Source organism: Bacillus rossius, chromosome 8 (assembly GCF_032445375.1).
Source record: "Bacillus rossius redtenbacheri isolate Brsri chromosome 8, Brsri_v3, whole genome shotgun sequence".
NCBI lineage: Eukaryota > Metazoa > Arthropoda > Insecta > Phasmatodea > Bacillidae > Bacillus > Bacillus rossius.
In genome coordinates this window covers 69,572,833-69,594,298 of record NC_086336.1, presented here as the reverse complement: position 1 = coordinate 69,594,298, position 21,466 = coordinate 69,572,833, and the positions used below count along the sequence as shown (strand labels likewise).

Genomic DNA, 21,466 nt, shown 5'->3' with positions numbered 1-21,466 from the left:
CTCGTCGTCAATTGATAACTGTGAAATTTGTGCGGTGACCGTATTTTTATATTACGGGGAAATGAAGATAAAGGTGTAATGCAAGCCCCTTAAGTGCTTTCAAGAATCTGTACCACTTGTTTTACACCTAAAAATTACTCTTAAAACATGCGTTTCAGCCATTTTAACTCTTCTAGAAATACAGTTTAAAAACATGATCCAAAATTAAAAGTACTTTTCGGGCCTCAGCGAACTCTTAAATGCTTTTCGTAAGCAGACCCCACTCGGATATCTTGAGTAGTTTTGAAATCGCGTTGTTTTTCCTGAAGCTCTGCACACCGTGTGTGTTACCAGGTAGGCGGGGGCCTTAAGAACGCGTCTTGGTCCGGGGAGTCGCCACCTAGCGCAGCCAGAGGTCGCGCGTGTGCTTGTTGGCACACCGCCCTCCCTCTCTCCTCTCGCTGCTTCCGACCACGCCCCTCTCCTTCCTCACGCGCGTCACGAGGATTAGGAAGTGTTTGACGTCTCCCCGCGAGGAGTGGCGTGCGGCGGCAATTGCGCGCGCTTCTGGCGGCATTGTCGGGACAGCCGGCAGTGAACACGTCTTGCAGCCAGACAGGCGTTAATCTCCCGTGATTCCATACAGCCGAGGGGAGCAATACATCACGCGATCGCTTATGAAGAATTCCCTTCTAGCAGTGACGTTTCTCCGAAAGGGGAGCTTCTACCTCCATTCCATCCTTTCTTTCTAGGCACAAACTCAATTTATTCTAAATATGATGAATAGTCGCTATTAAAATAGTTCGTGGCTAAATCCTCAAGTGTCGCCCATTACAGATGTTAAACCTAATGAAGTTGTACTTCTTTAAGCGCGTTATGAAAAAATTGCAAGAAAGATTTTTTTTACGATCCGCGCGCTAGCATGCAACAATAATTGAAAGGATGAAAAAAATATCACCTAAAAATACAATTCTAGATGTGTTTTTAATTCATATACGTTAGTAATTGATATTGACAGGGCCGGATTTAGAAGTCTGGAGGCCTCGGGCCAACACAGGCGCGGAGGCCCCCTGGCCCCAAATTACTATCCAAATAAAATGGAACAAAATTTTTTCCGTCGAGTTTTCCAATAAATAATTTATTGTGAATTCAAGTAGATTCTCTTAGTATTTAAAAAAACATATATAAATATAATCGCAGACAAGAATTATATGAAATTATTGTGCGGGGCCCTCCGTTTGTGGGAGCCATCCGTTTGTGGAGGCACCGGGGATTTCGCCCCGGTTGCCCTCCCCTAAATACGGCCCTGGCTATTGAATACTGTGATATAGAATGTTTAGCTTGATGACCGCGGTATATGCAGGAGGCAGGTAAGTGTGCGAACTGCTAGAAGGAGGCGCACGGGTTCGCAGGCCGGCGTGCCCCAGCTCGCTGTTCCACACGTGGGAGACCCTGCTGCAGGAGGTGGAGATCGACTCGCAGGCGCACAGCGACATCGCGTCCATCCTGGGGCGCCAGGTGGCGCGCCCGCTGCTCGAGCGATCCTTCCACCGCAAGATACAGTCGCGCAAGGTGTTCACGCACCGCGAGAGCTACGAGACCATCCTCGTCAAGACAGAGGACAAGCTGGCCAAGGTGAGAGCCGCCTCCCTCTGGTTCCTGTACACCCTCCTGGCCAGGTCCCACCTCCCTGTGCCACTTGTTCACATCCTCGTCAAGACAGAGGACAAGCTGGCCAAGGTGAGAGCCGCCTCCCTCTGGTTCCTGTACACCCTCCTGACCAGGTCACACCTCCCTGTGCCACTTGTTCACATCCTGGTCAAGACAGAGGACAAGCTGGCCAAGGTGAGAGCCGCCTCCCTCTGGTTCCTGTACACCCTCCTGGCCAGGTCCCACCTCCCTGTGCCACTTGTTCACATCCTGGTCAAGACAGAGGACAAGCTGGCCAAGGTGAGAGCCGCCTCCCTCTGGTTCCTGTACACCCTCCTGGCCAGGTCCCACCTCCCTGTGCCACTTGTTCACATCCTGGTCAAGACAGAGGACAAGCTGGCCAAGGTGAGAGCCGCCTCCCTCTGGTTCCTGTACACCCTCCTGGCCAGGTCCCACCTCCCTGTGCCACTTGTTCACATCCTGGTCAAGACAGAGGACAAGCTGGCCAAGGTGAGAGCCGCCTTCCTCTGGTTCCTGTACACCCTCCTGGCCAGGTCCCACCTCCCTGTGCCACTTGTTCACATCCTCGTCAAGACAGAGGACAAGCTGGCCAAGGTGAGAGCCGCCTTCCTCTGGTTCCTGTACACCCTCCCACCAGGTCCCACCTCCCTGTGCCACTTGTTCACATCCTCGTCAAGACAGAGGACAAGCTGGCCAAGGTGAGAGCCGCCTTCCTCTGGTTCCTGTACACCCTCCCACCAGGTCCCACCTCCCTGTGCCACTTGTTCACATCCTCGTCAAGACAGAGGACAAGCTGGCCAAGGTGAGAGCCGCCTTCCTCTGGTTCCTGTACACCCTCCTGGCCAGGTCCCACCTCCCTGTGCCACTTGTTCACATCCTCGTCAAGACAGAGGACAAGCTGGCCAAGGTGAGAGCCGCCTCCCTCTGGTTCCTGTACACCCTCCTGGCCAGGTCCCACCTCCCTGTGCCACTTGTTCACATCCTCGTCAAGACAGAGGACAAGCTGGCCAAGGTGAGAGTCGCCTTCCTCTGGTTCCTGTACACCCTCCTGGCCAGGTCCCACCTCCCTGTGCAACTTGTTCACATCCTCGTCAAGACAGAGGACAAGCTGGCCAAGGTGAGAGCCGCCTCCCTCTGGTTCCTGTACACCCTCCTGGCCAGGTCCCACCTCCCTGTGCCACTTGTTCACATCCTCGTCAAGACAGAGGACAAGCTGGCCAAGGTGAGAGCCGCCTTCCTCTGGTTCCTGTACACCCTCCTGGCCAGGTCCCACCTCCCTGTGCAACTTGTTCACATCCTCGTCAAGACAGAGGACAAGCTGGCCAAGGTGAGAGCCGCCTCCCTCTGGTTCCTGTACACCCTCCCACCAGGTCCCACCTCCCTGTGCCACTTGTTCACATCCTCGTCAAGACAGAGGACAAGCTGGCCAAGGTGAGAGCCGCCTCCCTCTGGTTCCTGTACACCCTCCTGGCCAGGTCCCACCTCCCTGTGCCACTTGTTCACATCCTCGTCAAGACAGAGGACAAGCTGGCCAAGGTGAGAGCCGCCTCCCTCTGGTTCCTGTACACCCTCCTGGCCAGGTCCCACCTCCCTGTGCCACTTGTTCACATCCTCGTCAAGACAGAGGACAAGCTGGCCAAGGTGAGAGCCGCCTTCCTCTGGTTCCTGTACACCCTCCCACCAGGTCCCACCTCCCTGTGCCACTTGTTCACATCCTGGTCAAGACAGAGGACAAGCTGGCCAAGGTGAGAGCCGCCTTCCTCTGGTTCCTGTACACCCTCCTGACCAGGTCCCACCTCCCTGTGCCACTTGTTCACATCCTCGTCAAGACAGAGGACAAGCTGGCCAAGGTGAGAGCCGCCTTCCTCTGGTTCCTGTACACCCTCCTGACCAGGTCCCACCTCCCTGTGCCACTTGTTCACATCCTGGTCAAGACAGAGGACAAGCTGGCCAAGGTGAGAGCCGCCTTCCTCTGGTTCCTGTACACCCTCCTGACCAGGTCCCACCTCCCTGTGCCACTTGTTCACATCCTCGTCAAGACAGAGGACAAGCTGGCCAAGGTGAGAGCCGCCTTCCTCTGGTTCCTGTACACCCTCCTGACCAGGTCCCACCTCCCTGTGCCACTTGTTCACATCCTGGTCAAGACAGAGGACAAGCTGGCCAAGGTGAGAGCCGCCTCTCCTATAGTCCATGTACACCCTCCCGGTTGTTATCAGAAGTTCGCAATGTTCGCTATGTTCGCTGCGCTAGATGTCCTGTCAGATATGTCTCCGTTGCTGTGGAAATACACATGCTTACGAAGGAAGATGAAGGATGATGAAGGAAGAATTATATTTTCATCAGCCCTTCAAGTCCTTCCTCGTTAATCGGATCAGTTCCTACATTCGGGTGAAGGTTTGGTGCTGATACATTTGAGTAAAATGCACATACATTAGGTGCCACTATCGTATATTCTTGCTAATCTCTACATCTGCATAATACTAGTCCTTTATCAATTCATTATTACATGTTTTAGGTGTTAAAAATCTTTTTCTACCCCGTCCTCGGAAGCACCAGACACTATGTCCACTTTTGGGCGAAATGCACTTTTAAGCATAAACTTGACCACCGTTTGACGTTATTTCTATTGACACACTATACCAAGGTCACATATTTTGGGTAGAAAATAGTTGAATATATAAGAGATAATTTTTTTTTAAAACTGCGCTCTCGAAAAATATTGTTTTTGTGACATAGTGTCTTACGCCTCCAAGGTACAGGTATTTAGTTAATGCACACAGATGCATCACGGTCGTGTAACGACAGTCACACTTACAAAGTCTTATTCTTAAGAGCGCTTATTTAGTGGTTGTGCTGCTTGATATAGGTTTTGATATTTTATAAATCTGTTTATTCGAGAAAAGTATCCCGAAATGGTACTGCTTAGTAACCATCGGACACTAACAATAAACACTATATAGAGCACCGAACCGCAGTTTCTTTCTCTGTGATCGCAATTATAGTCTGTGAAGTTAATAGGCGTACACCACCATATATTCACTGTCTAATAATCAAGAAACTCGGGGGAGAATTAGAACTTAAAAAAAGAAACCGCAGACGGGTTTAAAATTTCAGACACAGAGAAACAGTTGACACTTGCATACAATATTTTGACCAAACAAAAGGACAGTATGTGCATAGTGTCAAATGGTTCAACACACGTTGTGAGTAATGACTAGGGACCTGAAAAAAATTCGCGGGTTCAATGACCTCTAGCATGAACTCCACAGTTCTACGTACGCTCATTCAAATATGTCACCCACTCATTGGCTGCTGTCTTGTGAGACGTCACCAACGTAGCAGTATCTGTGATTCGATGGCTGCTTCAGTTGAGTTTTTTCTCATTTGGCCCCGGAGTCGTCCAGGTGAGTTGTGAGCCAATAGCAGAGGCAGAACTGAGGTATATCTACTATTTGAATTCTAGCCTATCACGAAATGAATCCGCGAATTTTTTCCCGGTGTCTAGTAATGACGACAAAGTGGCCCCGCTGTGACCTCAGGCGGAGGAAGGACGGTCCGCGCCACCGGGGCGGTGTGTTGTTGCAGTGCCGGCAGGACTACAAGGGCGCCTACCTGGCCTACGTGGCGTCCCCCAGCACGGCGTCGCTGGCCGGCTACTTCGACGCCCACAACGCCTACGTGCAGCAGCTTCACGCGACCAACGGCATGCTGGAGCAGTACCACGGCGAGGCGCTGCCCCAGCTGCTGCAGGTGCGTCCCGCCGCACTCTGCGACACTCTGCGACACTCTGCGACACTCTGCAACACTCTGCAACACTCTACAACACTCGGCAACACACTGCCACACTCGGCAACACTCTGCAATACTCTGAAACACTCTGCAACACTCTACAACCCTCTGCCACACTCGGCAACACTCTGCAAACACTCGGCAACACTCGGCAAAACACTGCAAACACTCTGCAACACTCTACAACACTCGGCAACACTCGGCAACACTCGGCAACACTCTGCAAACACTCTGCAACACTCTACAACCCTCGGCAACACTCTACAACACACTGCAACACTCTGCAACACTCTACAACACTCAGCAACACTCGGCAACACTCTGCAACACTCTGCAACACTCTGCAACACTCTACAACACTCGGCAACACTCTGCAATACTCTGAAACACTCTGCAACACTCTACAACCCTCTGCCACACTCGGCAACACTCTGCAAACACTCTGCAACACTCGGAAACACTCGGCAACACTCTGCAAACACTCTGCAACACTCTACAACACTCGGCAACACTCGGCAACACTCTGCAAACACTCTGCAACACTCTACAACCCTCGGCAACACTCTACAACACACTGAAACACTCTGCAACACTCTACAACACTCGGCAACACTCTGCAAACACTGCAAACACTCTGCAACACTCTACAACACTCGGCAACACTCGGCAACACTCGGCAACACTCTGCAAACACTCTGCAACACTCTACAACCCTCGGCAACACTCTACAACACACTGCAACACTCTGCAACACTCTACAACACTCGGCAACACTTTGCAACACTCTGCAACACTCTGCAACACACTGCAACACACTGCAACACTCGGCAACACTCAGCAACACTCGGCAACACTCGGCAACACTCGGCAACACTCTGCAACACACTGCAACACTCTACAACCCTCGGCAACACTCTACAACACACTGCAACACTCTGCAACACTCTACAACACTCGGCAACACTCTGCAACACTCTGCAACACACTGCAACACTCTACAACCCTCGGCACTCTCGCGAAGCAAGCCGCTTGCGCATCACCCACGCTGTTAGAACCATCAGTGCATTCACACACATTTCAACCAACAATTCGCCTCAAATAAACCAAGATTTCTTGGTTATATCGCCGTACTTACTCCGCCCCGAGGTAACATGTGTCTTTTTTTCCTGGTGACTACACCCCGGGGTAGTAAAATCTCTATTGTATGAAATACTATAGATTATACAGTACACTAAGTACAATTCTTAATTTTTTAGGTCTATGACAATAATGGCAATTTGGTACCTTCTTCAAATGGTACAAATTGCAAAATGAGAAATTTAGATGTCTGTGTATAAAGCATGCTGTAATTTAAATTCTATGTCCCATAGATAATTTTTGCAATGTTTCGTTCCGAAGTAATGCCATCATGAAACCAAGAAAAAAAACATGTCCTTTGTTGGGATTACAGTAATTTTACTCTGTAATAATCCATTCATACATCGGAGAGATCTTCGTCGTTGTATGAGGATGCCACATGCACTCAGCCCTGTTTCCTGCAAGCTCTTACGAATACGAAACTCGTCAAATGAAACCACTGCAAATCGAGTCTATAGTTCAGTCAGTTACAGTAATTGCGAACACTTCATAACAAGTATGTGCTTTGCTGAAGGGTGAAAACGCAAGTGCGCAAGAGATGGAACATTTATACGTATACTATTTACATGTACGGTATGTATGTATGTATGTATGTATGGGACATGTCCTCTGTGAGGTTGAGGAGGGAGGGAGCCAGTAGGAGGGGAAACAGGTAAGTGGTGGGGGAACTGCTCTCTGGGTACCTGCTCGTACAAGTAAATGATCGGAACGAAAAAATTACAGTTTTGTAATACTTTTCGCGTGAAAACTGTCTTTTAAACATACAAAATCTCATCTTATTTTTAAATCGTCATACAATTTGCATAAGCAGTAGGGAATTTTTTTTTATTAAGTATTATACCTAAGAATTTTCTTTTTTGCACTTTCTATAAGTACCTATATTCTTAAAAAGTAAAAACAAAAATTGGTGTGTTTCAATGCTACACGATAATAATCATGCAGATAGTACCAGTTGCCCATACATATGTATATAGCTATAACGCCGAGTCTCAAGCCCACATGGAGCATACTAAAGTAATTATTAATTTTTCACAAAGAGTATTCACACTAGAGTTTCTCCGAGTACATCAGCACAGTTACGTTTTGTAACTGTGCCCCTGCTTAAGAAAGTTGGGAATAGCCATGACCTAGTTGACATTCCATGCATAGGTAAAGACCCTCCATGTTTGCCTTGTTAGGGGTGGTATCAGCTCTAGCGTGGTTCCGCCCAGATTCTTTGGAAATCCTCCCAGTGGCGGTGGTGGGGTCTGACCACTCCCCTCACTCCGACACGGGGTTGAACCCGTATTTCACACGAACGGGGGGAACATGGAGGACGTTGCTTTCCAACGGCGCGTAGTCTTCGTTATTTTAAGCATTGACTAATTCAAAGAGAAATATTTTGTAACTTGCGATGGTTGTTGTCGTAGTTGGGTCGCGAGACCGTGTGCGCAGTGACAAGCTAATGGGCGTCAGTGAAATATACCACCCAAAAGAATCATAAAAAAAAAAAAAAATTCTGGACGTGATTCACACGTAGTTTCCGCACCCGCCGCTAGAATTCTTTACCGTAGCGGCTAAGTCGTCTTTAGAATCATTCTATTTGCTGAACGAAATGTCACACTATATAATTAGGGACCTGAAAAATTCGCGGGTTCAATGACCTCTAGCATGAACTCCATAGTTCTACGTACACTCATTCAAATATCACCCACTCATTGGCTGCTGCCTTGTGAGACGTCCCAACGTAGCAGTCTGTGATTTGATGCTGCTTTAGTTGAGTTTTTCTCATTGACCCAGAGTCATCCAGGTGAGTTGTGAGCCAATAGCAGAGGCAGCACTGAGGTATAACTAATTGAATTCTGGCCTATCGCGAAATGAATCCGCGAATTTTTCCGGTCTCTATATATGATGAAACGGAACTCCGGATTTGGATATGATTTCCGACAAGGAATGTTATTAAAATACTGCCTATCTGTTTAAATTCATTAAACAGTTAATAATATAAAGTTTTCCTTTGGCTTTGTGAACTTTGATTTGCACCATCCGCCACAGATGGAAGCACCGTGGTTACACACTTCCGTTGCAATTAAAGCGAGAAAGACTTTAAAAAAAAATACCAAAACCCGGCTTAGGACCTGACATCCGAAAAAAGTAATTTTATTAAAACATTCCACATATTGTTAAAATTCACACAGACATTAATACCGTATAGTTTATCTTTGTCTTTGTGAACTTTGGTTCTCGGCATTTTCCACAGATGGCAGCACAGTGGTTTCACATTTCCGTTCCATACGACTTTTATCTCAATCACGAAATTAAACCTAGCAAATGCCGTGTACAGTACAGAGAGCTAAAATGTTACACATGAAAAAAAAAATCCATCAATCCCGCCAACAAACGGAAATAATTTGAAAGCAATAAGCGGGAAAAAGTGGTTCTATTCCCCCCTCCCCCTTCCCGTCGAAATTAAATTCCGCGTACGCCCTTGGGGCGGGCGTCGCACCGTGTAGCCTCGCCCCGCCCACGTGACCGGAAGCGAGCCCGCACGCTCTTCCGCTTCTTCGTCGTGCGTCCGTTGGCCGGAAATGGCCCAGTCAGCCCGCCTCCAGCTCTGCTTGTGTGGGGAAGCCTTCATCTCACAGACGAGAGAGCCACACCCGAAGTTCCCCCAAGTTCATGCTCGCTTTCCCCCCCCCCCCCCCGTTCTATCTGATTGTATAAACCGGTGTGGCATTACATTTTGCGGTCGATTAGGATAGGTTAGCTACATTATAAATACTTTAAAACATTTGTGGATGGTTGGTTATATTAGGTAAGTATAGCTACATTAAAAATACTGTAAAATCATTTTATGGTTGCTTAGCAAATAACTTTTTAATGTGTAGCTATCCAGGGCTAGGAAACCGTTTACATGATTTCACACTATCTTTAATGTAGCTATCCTAACCAAATCAACCGTCCACGATGTTTTAAAGTATTTATAATGTAGCTAACCTAACCTTTTACAATGAACAAAAAAAAAACCTGAAGATGCACGATCGGACGTTTGGCTCTCTCGTCTGTGAAAAGAAGGCTTCCCGGTGGTGTTTTAAGCGGTGGAAGGGGGGGGGGGGAGGAAGATACGGCTGTAACTGTCGCTCTTATTGTCTTTGGAAATCAGCCAACTGAGCGGTGTTTATCGGCAACCTAACAAGTCGTTAACTTTTCCAAGCAAATGTTGGCTGCCTTGATTTTTTTTTATGGTCGTTCGTTGCTGGAAATATTCACCACAAATGTTTCAGATTAGCTATTCTCCAATACGAAACAACAAAAAAAAACTATGTTAAAGTGTTTTATATCTTGTTTAAAAACTTAAAAACTACATGGCCGCAGAGTATGGGTTTTGAAAATTATAACTTCAGTGTCAATTGAAAAAATAAAATACGTGCACACGTCTGCACATGTGCACATGGCAGCCATGTTTATTTCATAGCTACCAAGTTAACTCAACACTGTCAAAAATTATTCTAAAGTGTAATATTTTCCAATTATACTCAATGCGCTACTCCGTTAATACAGCATTCTATAAATTCTGAACTAATAATATTTGTAAAAATTCTTTTTTTATTTAAGTTATTATGTTTAAAAATTTCTATGTTTTCTTCATATTTAAAACTTAATCTTTAATGTTGGCATTTCTCATCCGCACAGTTATTTTTTTTAGTGGCCATATTCCGCCCTCCTCGTCTCAACAGCCCGGCTTTGACGAGCCCGGACGAGCCCTGGTCGCTGACCACGGGACTAGGAGTCGCCTGTTGTCCGGGAGAGAACGTCACACAAATCCCCGTGCGTCATTGGACGATGTCATGCCCGATCAACTCCAAACACAGCGCGGCTCGGCTTGTTTGAACGTGGAATCACTTCCCACACAACGTTACGAGATTTAACTTGAAACTTAGCCCAGCTTTAAACTTTCCCACTCGAACACTAAAGAGCAGTTTCGTTTTTAAAACTTTTAACCGACAGAAATATACACTTAGCAAGTATTTTAAAATGTTCAGAATCAGCTGGAGTTCACTAAAGCTCTGGTTTATATATTCGCCCAGCTTGAGCTTAAATAGGTTTGTGAGGTTTTTGGAACATACTCTTGTAGAACTAGCTGATGCACCTGTGCTCCACAGGCCGGACACTATCGTACTGCTCATTTTACACGCCCCATCTTGAGGGTGCATCACTGCCGCGTCTCGAACAAAAACAATCTTTATAACTAAGATAACCGGAAGGAATATTGGATTAAACAGTTTTCTAAGGGCCTTCAAGTTCGCATTTAATTAACCAGCGGTACCCAACTACAATACCGGGCGTTTCCCACGTAATAATATATTATTATCTTAGATTTATAGTGAGTAGTTGATAGTTTGTTGAAAGTCAAACTTTAAGACATCTTCATTGAAAATGGCAATCGTTAAAAAATTAAGAGCATCACGGGTGAAATTAGAAGGTATATGCGGTATAAATACCGTTTTCTCTCTCTCTTTTTTTGTCTGGTTATTGTTTTGACGTTAGTTTAGATTATGTTATTCTGCAGACGGTAACTACATAGTCTTGAGCCGTTATATAATTTCTGCGAATTCAGATTCCGCATCAAAATGATCGGCGAGCCAATTTTCAGTCTGAATCAGTGGAACGGCATTCCTGGCACACGTAACGACGAAAATTCTCTAGGGTTACAAGAAAAACCGTTGCCAGAAGACGAATAATTCATCAACAATGCAACAACATATACTATGGAGACGAAGGAAGCATCAACTGTGCTTGTTACTATTGAGAATATCGGAAAAATATGGTCGAAATTAAATTAGAAATTAAGGGGGGGGGGGGGGGGGAAAGAGAAATTCCACCAAACACTCTTAGAAGTGATGGTAGACCAGCTGTCTACCACCAAAACCGTGAGTTGAAGGCGGTGAGTGGTTGTGGAGAAAATTGAGAAATTTACTTAAGTATGTTGATTAGATCGCCAGATATTTACACCTTCTTTTAACTTAACCACAACCATTACATATCATGGATTAACATTTTAACTTAGGTCATACTAAATAATTAACAGCATTTGTAGTTTTTGGTAACATTTGTAGTTTTTAATAACATTTTTATTAAACTCATAAGTTATAAACATAGTCGTATTCATATAATAACTTAAAAAATAAATAACAATAATAACTGTGTGTCAGCCCAGCAATGTGAGTTGTTCAAATGCCTAATATGGTTGAGACTATTTAGTGCACATGCTTGAGCAGAAACATCGTAGCAGTGGAACTATAAGTCTAAATATCAGAGACATTTTTCGCTGTTCGAATTGTGTTTATATACAGCAGTTAATTAACGAACTGTGTACATTCATTGTCGAAAGGTGAGACTGGAGTAGTGCGCCAGGGTAGTCGGAGCAAAATGCAAGGGTGGAGATCATCATGCAGCAGCCACGCTGCATAAGACGGGGTCATGACAGCATTCGAAGGAGCCAAAGAAGAGGGGTGGAGTCAGTGACAGATGGGACAAATGCGCACTTTAGGCGGAGCTAAGTGTCGGATGGAGGTGTGTACATGGCGGCACGAGGAGGAGCCAAAGAATAAGGGTGGAGTCAGTGACAGAAGGGAAAATGTGTGCGGTAGGCAGAGCTAAATGCCGGATGGAGGCGTGGTCATGGCGGCGCGAGGAGGAGCCAAAGAAGAAGGGTGGAGTCAGTGACAGAAGGCCCGCTTTAGGCGGAGCTAAACCTGGATGGAGGCGTGGTCATGGTGGCGCAGGAGGAGCCAAAGAATAGGGGTGGAGTCAGTGACAGAAGGGAAAATGTGTGCGGTAGGCGGAGCTAAATGCCGGATGGAGGCGTGGTCATGGTGGCGCGAGGAGGAGCCAAAGAAGAAGTGTGGAGTCAGTGACATAAGGCGCGCTTTGGGCGGAGCTAAACCTGGATGGAGGCGTGGTCATGGCGGCGCGAGGAGGATCCAAAGGAGAGGGGAGGAGTCAGCGACGCGAGGCGGGCACATGCGTGCTGTAGGCGGAGCTAAGTACCGGATGGAGGTGTGGTCATGACGGCGCGAGGAGGAGCCAAAGAAGAAGGGTGGAGTCAGTGACAGAAGGCGCGCTTTAGGCGGAGCTAAATGCGGGATGGAGGCGCAGTCATGGCGGCGCGAGGAGGAGCCAAAGGAGAGGGGCGGAGTCAGTGACAGAAGGCGCGCTTTAGGCGGAGCTAAACCTAGATGGAGGCGTGGTCATGGCGGCACGAGGAGGAGCCAAAGGAGAGGGGCGAAGTCAGTGACAGAAGGCGCGCTTTAGGCGGAGCTAAACCTAGATGGAGGCGTGGTCATGGCGGCACGAGGAGGAGCCAAAGGAGAGGGGAGGAGTCAGCGACGCGAGGCGGGCACATGCGCGCTGTAGGCGGAGCTAAATGCCGGATGGAGGCGCGGTCATGGCGGCACGAGGAGGAGCCAAAGGAGAGGGGAGGAGTCAGCGACGCGAGGCGGGCACATGCGCGCTGTAGGCGGAGCTAAATGCCGGATGGAGGCGCGGTCATGGCGGCACGAGGAGGAGCCAAAGGAGAGGGGAGGAGTCAGCGACGCGAGGCGGGCACATGCGCGCTGTAGGCGGAGCTAAATGCCGGATGGAGGCGCGGTCATGGCGGCACGAGGAGGAGCCAAAGGAGAGGGGAGGAGTCAGCGACGCGAGGCGGGCACATGCGCGCTGTAGGCGGAGTCGTGCGCGCTGCGCTCCCAGCCGGTGGGGGCGGCGACCAGCGGCTGCGGGGCGGCGAAGGGCGTGAGCGGCGGCAGGGAGTCGCCCATGAGCTTCTTGGCGAGCTGGAAGATGGCCAGGCCGAAGGACACGACGAAGGAGCCGAAGCCGAGCTGCAGCGCGTTGAAGGCCTTGATGCTGAGCAGGCCGAGGAAGAGCGGGATGAGCGTGAGCGCCTTGAGCGCCAGGAACACGGCGAGCGGCACGATGAACTTGCGCAGCTTGTTCTTCTTGCGGCGCCGAGCTGCCGACAACACCGCTCCGCTCAGCAACTCACACAACCGTGTCATTTCAAACAAATATCTGCATGAAGTAGCTTGGCTTCTGGGTTGTAGCCATGTTCTTGGCGAATAATTCATCGACGTTTCGGTTGACATTGCAGTCGCCATCATCAGGGAGCAGTTTCCTAGTAGTTAATAGTAGGTAACAGTAGTTACCAGTAAGTAGGTATAACTGCTCCCTGATGATGGCGACTGTAATGTCGACTGAAACGTCGGTGAATTATTCGCCAATAACATGGCTACAACCCAGAAGCCAAGCTACTTCAGACAATGGCCGTGAAATCCTGCGAACATTATTAAATATTAATTGAGAAAAAATCATGTTATTTATTTTGGAACTATGTGTGTTTAGCTTAAAGGTAACAATTCGAAAATTTTGAAGTTTTTAAAAATTCAGCACTAGAATATATTGTGGATCATAAATTTAAAATAATGAATTTTGAGAGCCTTCTGCCTGCTCTAAGAGTATGTTAAATGTTTGATAGGAAAATATTTATATATTTAATGGGCAAAATCGCAACTTTTTTTATATTTTGGCCTAGCTCTGATATTTTGACTTAAGGAAATTAGATGTGGTCTCATGGCACAACCTTGAAGGCAGGCGGTACTGAAGGGCGTTATAAATATCTGTGAAAGTCAAATGGCGTTCGAACCGACTTTACAGACAAACCCCCTTTTTATCCATCTGAAAAGGATTTTGGAACCCGCGTGGTTGCCTCGGTGGGGACTGGAGCGACACGAGGCGGATACCTTCGGAGGAGTGCAGACGCAGCTTGATGTCGAGGTCGCCGTCGTCGAGGCCCCTGGGGCTGACTGTGGCCTGGGCGCCGCCGGGCAGCGAGACGCTCACGTCCTGGCGCTGCGCTAGCAGCTGCAGCGCGCCGTCCACCAGGCCGGCGTCGCCGATGTCCTCCGTCTGTCGGCACAACACCGCGCGTCACCCACCCGGGCGGGACTCGCTCCGCCTGCGTCGCCAGGCAACTGGCCGAGCGGCAGAGCATTGCGGTTTGCATAGCTTCCCGGCGGATCATTGCGGTTTGCATAGCTTCCCGGCGGAGCATTGCGGTTTGCATAGCTTTCCGGCGGAGCATTGCGGTTTGCATAGCTTCCCGGCGGAGCATTGTGGTTTGCATAGTTTCCCGGCGGAACTCAAATACTTATGCCTCAGTACTGCTTCTGCTGTCAGCTCACCTCTCACCTGGTGACTCCGGGCCAATTTGAAACACTCATCCGAAGCTGTATCGAATCACAAGCTACTGCGTGTGGATACGAGCCAGGAACGTGTCGTGTGCGATGTAATAATTGATAAGTTCAGCCGCGAATAACGTTTCCCTGTGGCTGTCGGGTGAATAAAGCGAGCGTCTGCGGTAACTCTGCGACAGGAAGGAGGGCTACATATGTAGTTTTTTAAGGTTATTGTATTTCTGAGAACAATCTTTTGAATACTTTTTTTTAATACGTGTCTTTGAAACACTAGTACCGTGAGTGTTCTTTGATATTTATGGTTTCAGGCCAGTGATTAAATCTTTTAGTGGGTTTTAGTTGTACCGCATTTTATTCGATGTGGCCTAGAGCACTCCAAGGCACTGATAATCTCGATACAAGAGAATAAGTAATCAAGAGCCACCTGTGAAGAAGTAAAACGTGCTTTTGGCTTCAGAAGTATAGGAAAAAAAAACATTTTCAAATAAAATCCGTGTGAACTGTTTTCAGACTCAATTAATACAGATACTATTTAAGCCTTTTCTGCACCCATCAGCTCACTTTTCAATATTTGCGTCATACATTCTTCAGTTTATTTGTATTTTAGATGACGTATTTTTAATGAAACTTAAAATAAATGTATGTAATCGATTTTTTTTAACTTGGCTGGCATTTTTGTACCTACTCGTAATAAGAATAAAATTAATGGTGTTACTTATTTCAAACAAATAGACAGCAAATAAACAGTGCTTCTAGCTACTACGTGAGACAATACTGTTCATCTTAGATTGTATTATTTAACTTTGTTTAGGTACAAAAAGTACCTAAGCGTTTGGTAGGTTGATGAGCCCCTGCAATGCATACCTCGGGTCCGACAGCCTGTGTGGATAGGCAACCCGCCGAGACAAGGTGCAATGCGGAATGCATAGCTGCCGGACTGCTCCCCGGTAGGACAAAGAGGATACGCAATGTTATGGCTTTTTAAAAAATAAAAAAATAAAAACTGGCGTTTCTCTGTAAATCTGGTGAGAGCTCATATTCTAAGTACGTTACACACCCATAGTTTGAACACGGGGGGGGGGGGGGGGGAGTGTACCTTCTTGCTGCGCTGAGGCCAATTAGCTGTCCCGAAACCATGCCTCTTGTCAGCCAATCAAACTGTAGAAAACACGTTATCTGGTAACCGTATTCGGCACATGTTGTGGTCATAGCGAAATTTACAAAGAGACTTGCAGTTCGTAAACTGCTCACACTATTTGACCATAAACGTACAGCCAAATTTCTTGCAAATTCAATAATATTTGAACAAAAGTGTGAGTTTATTGAATTGCGTGACTTAATATTAATTTAGCTATTTTTTTAAAATATTTTGTACTTTTCCCCATTTTTGGCATATGGTTTTCCCATAGTACTGTAGATCATACTAATGTATATACCAGTTGAACACCTATATGTTGTTCTTTTTTTTTTTAATTTTATTCCAGTATACCAATTCGGTAATCATACGCATTGTGAATAGTAGTGAGATAGTCACAAAATACATAGCGCCTTCACCATTGAAAATCGGGCGGGTAACATCACCAATGTTTTTCACTATAGGCTAATAAGGAATATAGGCCGATTCCTGAATTCTGCGCACGAAGCCAATATTTGCTTACGATTATTCGAAATTTAGCTGAGGTAAGAAATTTCCGTGAGTTTTCGTTTAAAATGGGTTTAACAGACAAGCGCTTAATGTGAGTTGTAATTTAACTTTAATCTAACAGATTAAAACGAAGTTTCAAACACTCGATGCACTGAACTTGAACGCCCAAAGTGATGTCAGGTGACAGAACCTCGACAAAAAACCAGTGGCGACTGTCAGTCAGATTTTAACTGTTGCGGCCAATAATCCGTTAAGTGTGCTAATTCCAATATATCCACCGAGAGGAGAGCGCATTCAATACGTCCATCCGAGCTCATTCGAACACTTTTGGAATAAAAACTATTTTATGGACACACGCCATTGCTTGTTTCCATACATACATTTTCAAAAGAATCCTTTGGAAATTAGTTGCCAAGAAATAGTTTTTAATGCTACAAGAAGGATATTGTAACTTTGCACAACACATGGCTATGGTTATTTTTGCATGTATGAAATACGTTTTTCGTGATAATACAGTTTTTTTCTTACGAAATGTTCTCATAATTTTATATTTTAATTGATATTTCATTCACGAATATTTTTAAACCATGGAAAATATAATAGAATATTCAATAATTTTACTTTAATTTGTTTTATTTAGCTTATTAATGTGCGCAGGTAATACTTTAAAGCTATTCAGGAAGCGGTTTACAAATAACTTCAACTATCGGAGGTATTTGGGGCAACACAAGGTATAAATGCCCGGAAAATGCAAAGCAAAGATGAATATATCAGCACTTGGAGGATGAAATTCCTAAACGGCGCAGAGAATTTTTACGGAAGGAATTTGGTAAGAAAAAAAATATTACAGCACGAACGAACAAAGTGGAATAAATTTGCTGTCTAGGAATTTAACACCTGACTTGTTCTCCGTATTTTCATGTACTCGTATGAATCAACAATGGTTTATGCCCATATATTGTAGTAAACTAATACCCACACTGCATTAATCATGCATTCTTATGTAATTGTCGCGTCTCTTGACACCGCTACCCGAGCGTAAAGAAGCGTGTACGGAAGGGGAAGCCTTCATTTCACAGACGAGAGAGCCTCACCCGAAGTTCCCCGAAGTTCATGCTCGGTTTTTTTTTTCCGTTCTATCTCATTTTATAAACCGTTGTGGCATTAATTTTTGCGGTCGATTAGGATAGGTTAGCTACATTATAAATACTTTAAAACATTTGTGGATGGTTGGTTATATTGGGTAAGTATAGCTACATTAAAAATACTGTAAAATCATTTTATGGTTGCTTAGCAAATAACTTTTTAATACGTAGCTATCCAGGGCTAGGAAACCGTTTACATGATTTCACAGTATCTTTAATGTAGGTAGCTATCCTAACCAAATCAACAGTCCACAATGTTTTAAAGTATTTATAATGTGGCTAACCTAACCTAATTGACCATTAGTTATCATGAGATGTCCAAAATAAACATTCACGGACACACGGCAAACGAAAAATATAGTGGCGGATGTATGTTAATGAATAAACGGCGATTTCTCGTAAACGTTTTGGAATTTCGTAGCTCCGCAAGTTTGTATTAAATAGAGGAATTTTTGAAGCACAATTAGGTATTTTCCTCTAAAAACAATTACAAATAAATACCGTTGCCTTGTTTATGGTCTTTCCTTTTATCAACACCGCCATATTTATTTACAATGAACAAAAACAAACGAAGATGCAGGATCGGGCGTTTGGCTCTCTCGTCTGTGAAAAGAAGGCTTCCCGTGTGCGGAAGGCTGAGTGGACTCGCCTGAGACTGCGGCTGCTCGAGACACGCGTCCCCGGCGCAGGCCGGCCGCGGCGTGGTTCCCGGAGCGGCCGCGGCGAGCGCCAGCAGCGCCAGTAGTCCCGTGACGCGGCGGGCGGCCATGCTGCTGCGAGGTGCTGCGGTGTTAGTGCTGGCGTGCGGGCCGGTGGGTGCGGCTTTATAGCGCCCCGCTGACCCCCTCCGACACACGCGCTCTCTTGGTCGCCGGTTTCACTCTCCGACAATGGGCCGCCCCCTCCTCCCGCCGCTGCCGCGGGGTTTGTCACTCCAGGGCTCTCTTTGTAGCATCGGGCGATCTGAGGTGCACATCAAGTTCTGCCATTCCCGATTACACCCGAACAATTCACCTTCGGCCAACTTCGGAACTTGTTTCATTTTTTGCGCAGAAAAAAATGAATTCAAACATTAAAAGTGTTCGGTTAGGTTAGCTACATTAAAACACTTTAACCCTTTGTTTTGTAGCGGTATTTCTATAATACCACTTTGAAAAAAAAAGTTACTATTCGCAATGTTTCAGTGGTATTGCCGAAATACCTCGCGTGAGTAAGCCTCAATCTGCTATCTGGCGATCCTAACGAGAACTAGCAACATTGGCTGCTTTAATTTTTCCTTACACCACGTCTGCTAAAAGTTACACAATAGACTCTTAATTTATTTTTGATATATTTTCTGTGTGCCTCAAAGGGTTAAAACACTATGGATGGTTAGTTAGGTTAGTATAGCTACATTAAAAATAATCAGAGAAATATAAATATATATATAAATAAACCCGAGGTTTGCCGAAGGTGAATATTCGGGCGTGTTCGGGCAGGGACAGAACTTGATGTACATCTTAGGCTTCCCTGTAGGATCACCTGCCAGTGTTTATATACCTCTATATATATCTCAAATGAATGGTTTGTATGCAATCTAGAACCTATAAAGCGTTTGAAATGGTATTCCATTTTAAACTCACTCGCGTAATACTCATCGCAGTCACGATCACTTTTCGTTGTTATTGATAACTTCAGGACAGTAAAGATCAGAATAAACCAATTCTCGTGGCGGTATGTCGAACGGAATGGAATTTGATGCGTTGCAGCGCCGTCTAGCGGCGAGTTATTCTGTGTTGGTTGAGGCGGGCTGATAAGTGCGACGCTCGCTGGTGCTTCTAGTGCGGTGTCGCCCCTAAGCGCAAGGCAGTCTTCTCGTCGTGCATGGAGCAACTATCGTCGGCTTACTTCTAAAACCTCGTAACTCCATTTCAGTCAATTTTACAGGAGAACTTATGAGCTTTTGAAGCACGGTTCCGACTGACAAAGATACGAGGTTTTATAATTTGTGAATAGAAAAGAGACTAAGTAGAGTTGACTTACGAGGTTTTATCAGCATATGCACTATGAAAAAATGGAAAAAAAAATACACCAAACACATACGGAATATAAAACTGGGAAAATCTGGACTTACGAGGTTTTAGAAGTAAGCCGACGATATGAAATTTGAGCGGTAACCTTAACATTGTATGGCTCCATGAGCGCATTCTTAAATGCTTTTTCGTAACAACAGACCCCGCTGGGATGTGTGGAGTGTGTGAGTGGACGGAGCAGCGTCGCGCGGGAAGCTTGGCCCGCCGCCAGGGGCCCGGGGGCGAAGTCCCGGGAGCAGCAGGCAGGCGCCGAGACGTCTCGGCGACACACCGCAGCGGGGGGACATTCTTCCAAGCAATCTCGCGGGCGCTCGCCGAAACTGCGGCTGCGAAACATTCAAAACGATCTTAAAATCCACGCGCCAACTGTCAACTTACAAACGTTCTTTAAATCATTTCGTGCAACGGGGATATTTTTATTCAATACAATTTCTTGCACATGCGCTGCTCAACTGTTTATATCATTAGGAATCCGACTGTGTTCGTATATTTGCTGCTTTGTTCAGGTTTTTGTTGTCTGCTTGCATTTACTGTTATTGTTTAAACTGTCTCGTCGTTGTTAAGCCCGCTGTGTTAGTCTGTGCTTTTATTATTATTATTATTTTCTCATGACTAAATTCCTTTCATTTGATTCTTCTACTATCTGATATTTAAGTTTGAATGTGTTAGTCTAAGCTTTCTTCGTTTACCTGTTTAGGAAAATCGTTGTGTTTATCTGTTTGGCATCAGCTGGTTTAGACTTGTTCTCTGTGGGTTTATGTTTTTATTTTCATTTATTAATTTCCGTTATTGAATTTTTTCCATGAGTGCAAAACTATAATGATTTTTTGTACAAAAAATTGTATTAAATGTTTATTCTTTTACACCAATGTCGAATTTTTGGATGTAGGGATTGTGTAAAAATACATACACTATGTGTGTTTTTCCCCCCCGAACTACACGAAAAAAATAAAAAATATATGCTAACACTAATACCGAATGTGTAAATTTACAAGAATGAATAGTAAAGATTAATACACAAACACACATGTAACAAGCCAATATCAGCTGATTGTAAATGTTAAGTGCCAAGATAGCACAGGGAATCCCGGGGGATTCTGTTTTGTTGGGGCATTTAACGTTTACAATCAGCTGACATTGACTTGTTACCGTGTGTTTGTGTATTCATATTTACTATCGATTCTTAAGGTTATTCATTGACATCCAGGGTAAATCAACAATGGCGTATGTCCATGAAATCTTTTTACGAGACTCCAATAAAATCGAGCGCAGTAATTCTGCTTCATGTTTACGAGGCAACAGTAACAAACTTTACTACAAGCAACGCAGAACATTGTAAACCGTAGTTCATAAGAGTCACGGGTGTTGCTAGAACATATTTGAATCACGTCCAAGCCATCAGCTTATTGCTGTCACTTTACTCACATCTACTTCGGCAGCGATCGTGTATCTTCGAGCAAGCTCGGGTCTGTCGTCACTCCACTGACGGGAAGCCTTCTTTTCACAGACGAGAGAGCTAAAACCCGAAGTTCCCCGAAGTTCATGTTTTTTTTTTCCGTATCTTTAATGTAGCTATCCTAACCAAATCAATCGTCCACAATGTTTTAAAGTACCTATTTATAATGTAGCTAACCTAACCTAATTGACAATTAGTATCCTTTTTATCAACACCGCCATATTTATTTACAATGAACATAAAAAAAACCGAAGATGCACGATCGGGCGTTTGGCTCTCTCGTCTGTGAAAAGAAGGCTTCCCTCCACTGACAGTCATGTATAAAAATACGCATTGAT

At 45.6% G+C, this 21,466-nt stretch overlaps 2 protein-coding genes across 2 annotated transcripts in view; one reads left to right on the top strand and one right to left on the bottom strand.

Moving 5' to 3' along the window:
- The window catches only part of LOC134535228 (uncharacterized), a 333,789-nt gene that overhangs the window by 220,739 nt on the left and 91,584 nt on the right, over window positions 1-21,466 (top strand). Inside the window, exons 4-5 of the mRNA XM_063374290.1 lie at window positions 1,392-1,614; window positions 5,236-5,400. Coding sequence (XP_063230360.1) covers window positions 1,392-1,614; window positions 5,236-5,400 — 388 coding nt within the window. The remainder of the gene's footprint in view (window positions 1-1,391; window positions 1,615-5,235; window positions 5,401-21,466) is intronic.
- LOC134535342 (uncharacterized) lies at window positions 11,647-18,393 on the bottom strand. Its single transcript, XM_063374412.1, has 3 exons — window positions 18,250-18,393; window positions 14,358-14,523; window positions 11,647-13,570 (listed from the first exon to the last, which is right to left on the bottom strand). Exons 1-3 carry the CDS (start codon window positions 18,367-18,369, stop codon window positions 13,248-13,250), a joined length of 609 nt encoding a protein of 202 aa, XP_063230482.1. The 5' UTR covers window positions 18,370-18,393; the 3' UTR covers window positions 11,647-13,247.

Bases quoted from the DNA above. Each gene is read 5' to 3' on its own strand.
- LOC134535342 (XM_063374412.1), bottom strand. From the start codon at position 18,369: ATGGCCGCCCGCCGCGTCACGGGACTACTGGCGCTGCTGGCGCTCGCC. The intron at 14,524-18,249 runs GCGAGTCCACTC...TTGTGCCGACAG, and splicing joins TCGAGCAGCCGCAGTCTCAG to ACGGAGGACATCGGCGACGC. The intron at 13,571-14,357 runs GTATCCGCCTCG...TGTTGTCGGCAG, and splicing joins GCGTCTGCACTCCTCCGAAG to CTCGGCGCCGCAAGAAGAAC.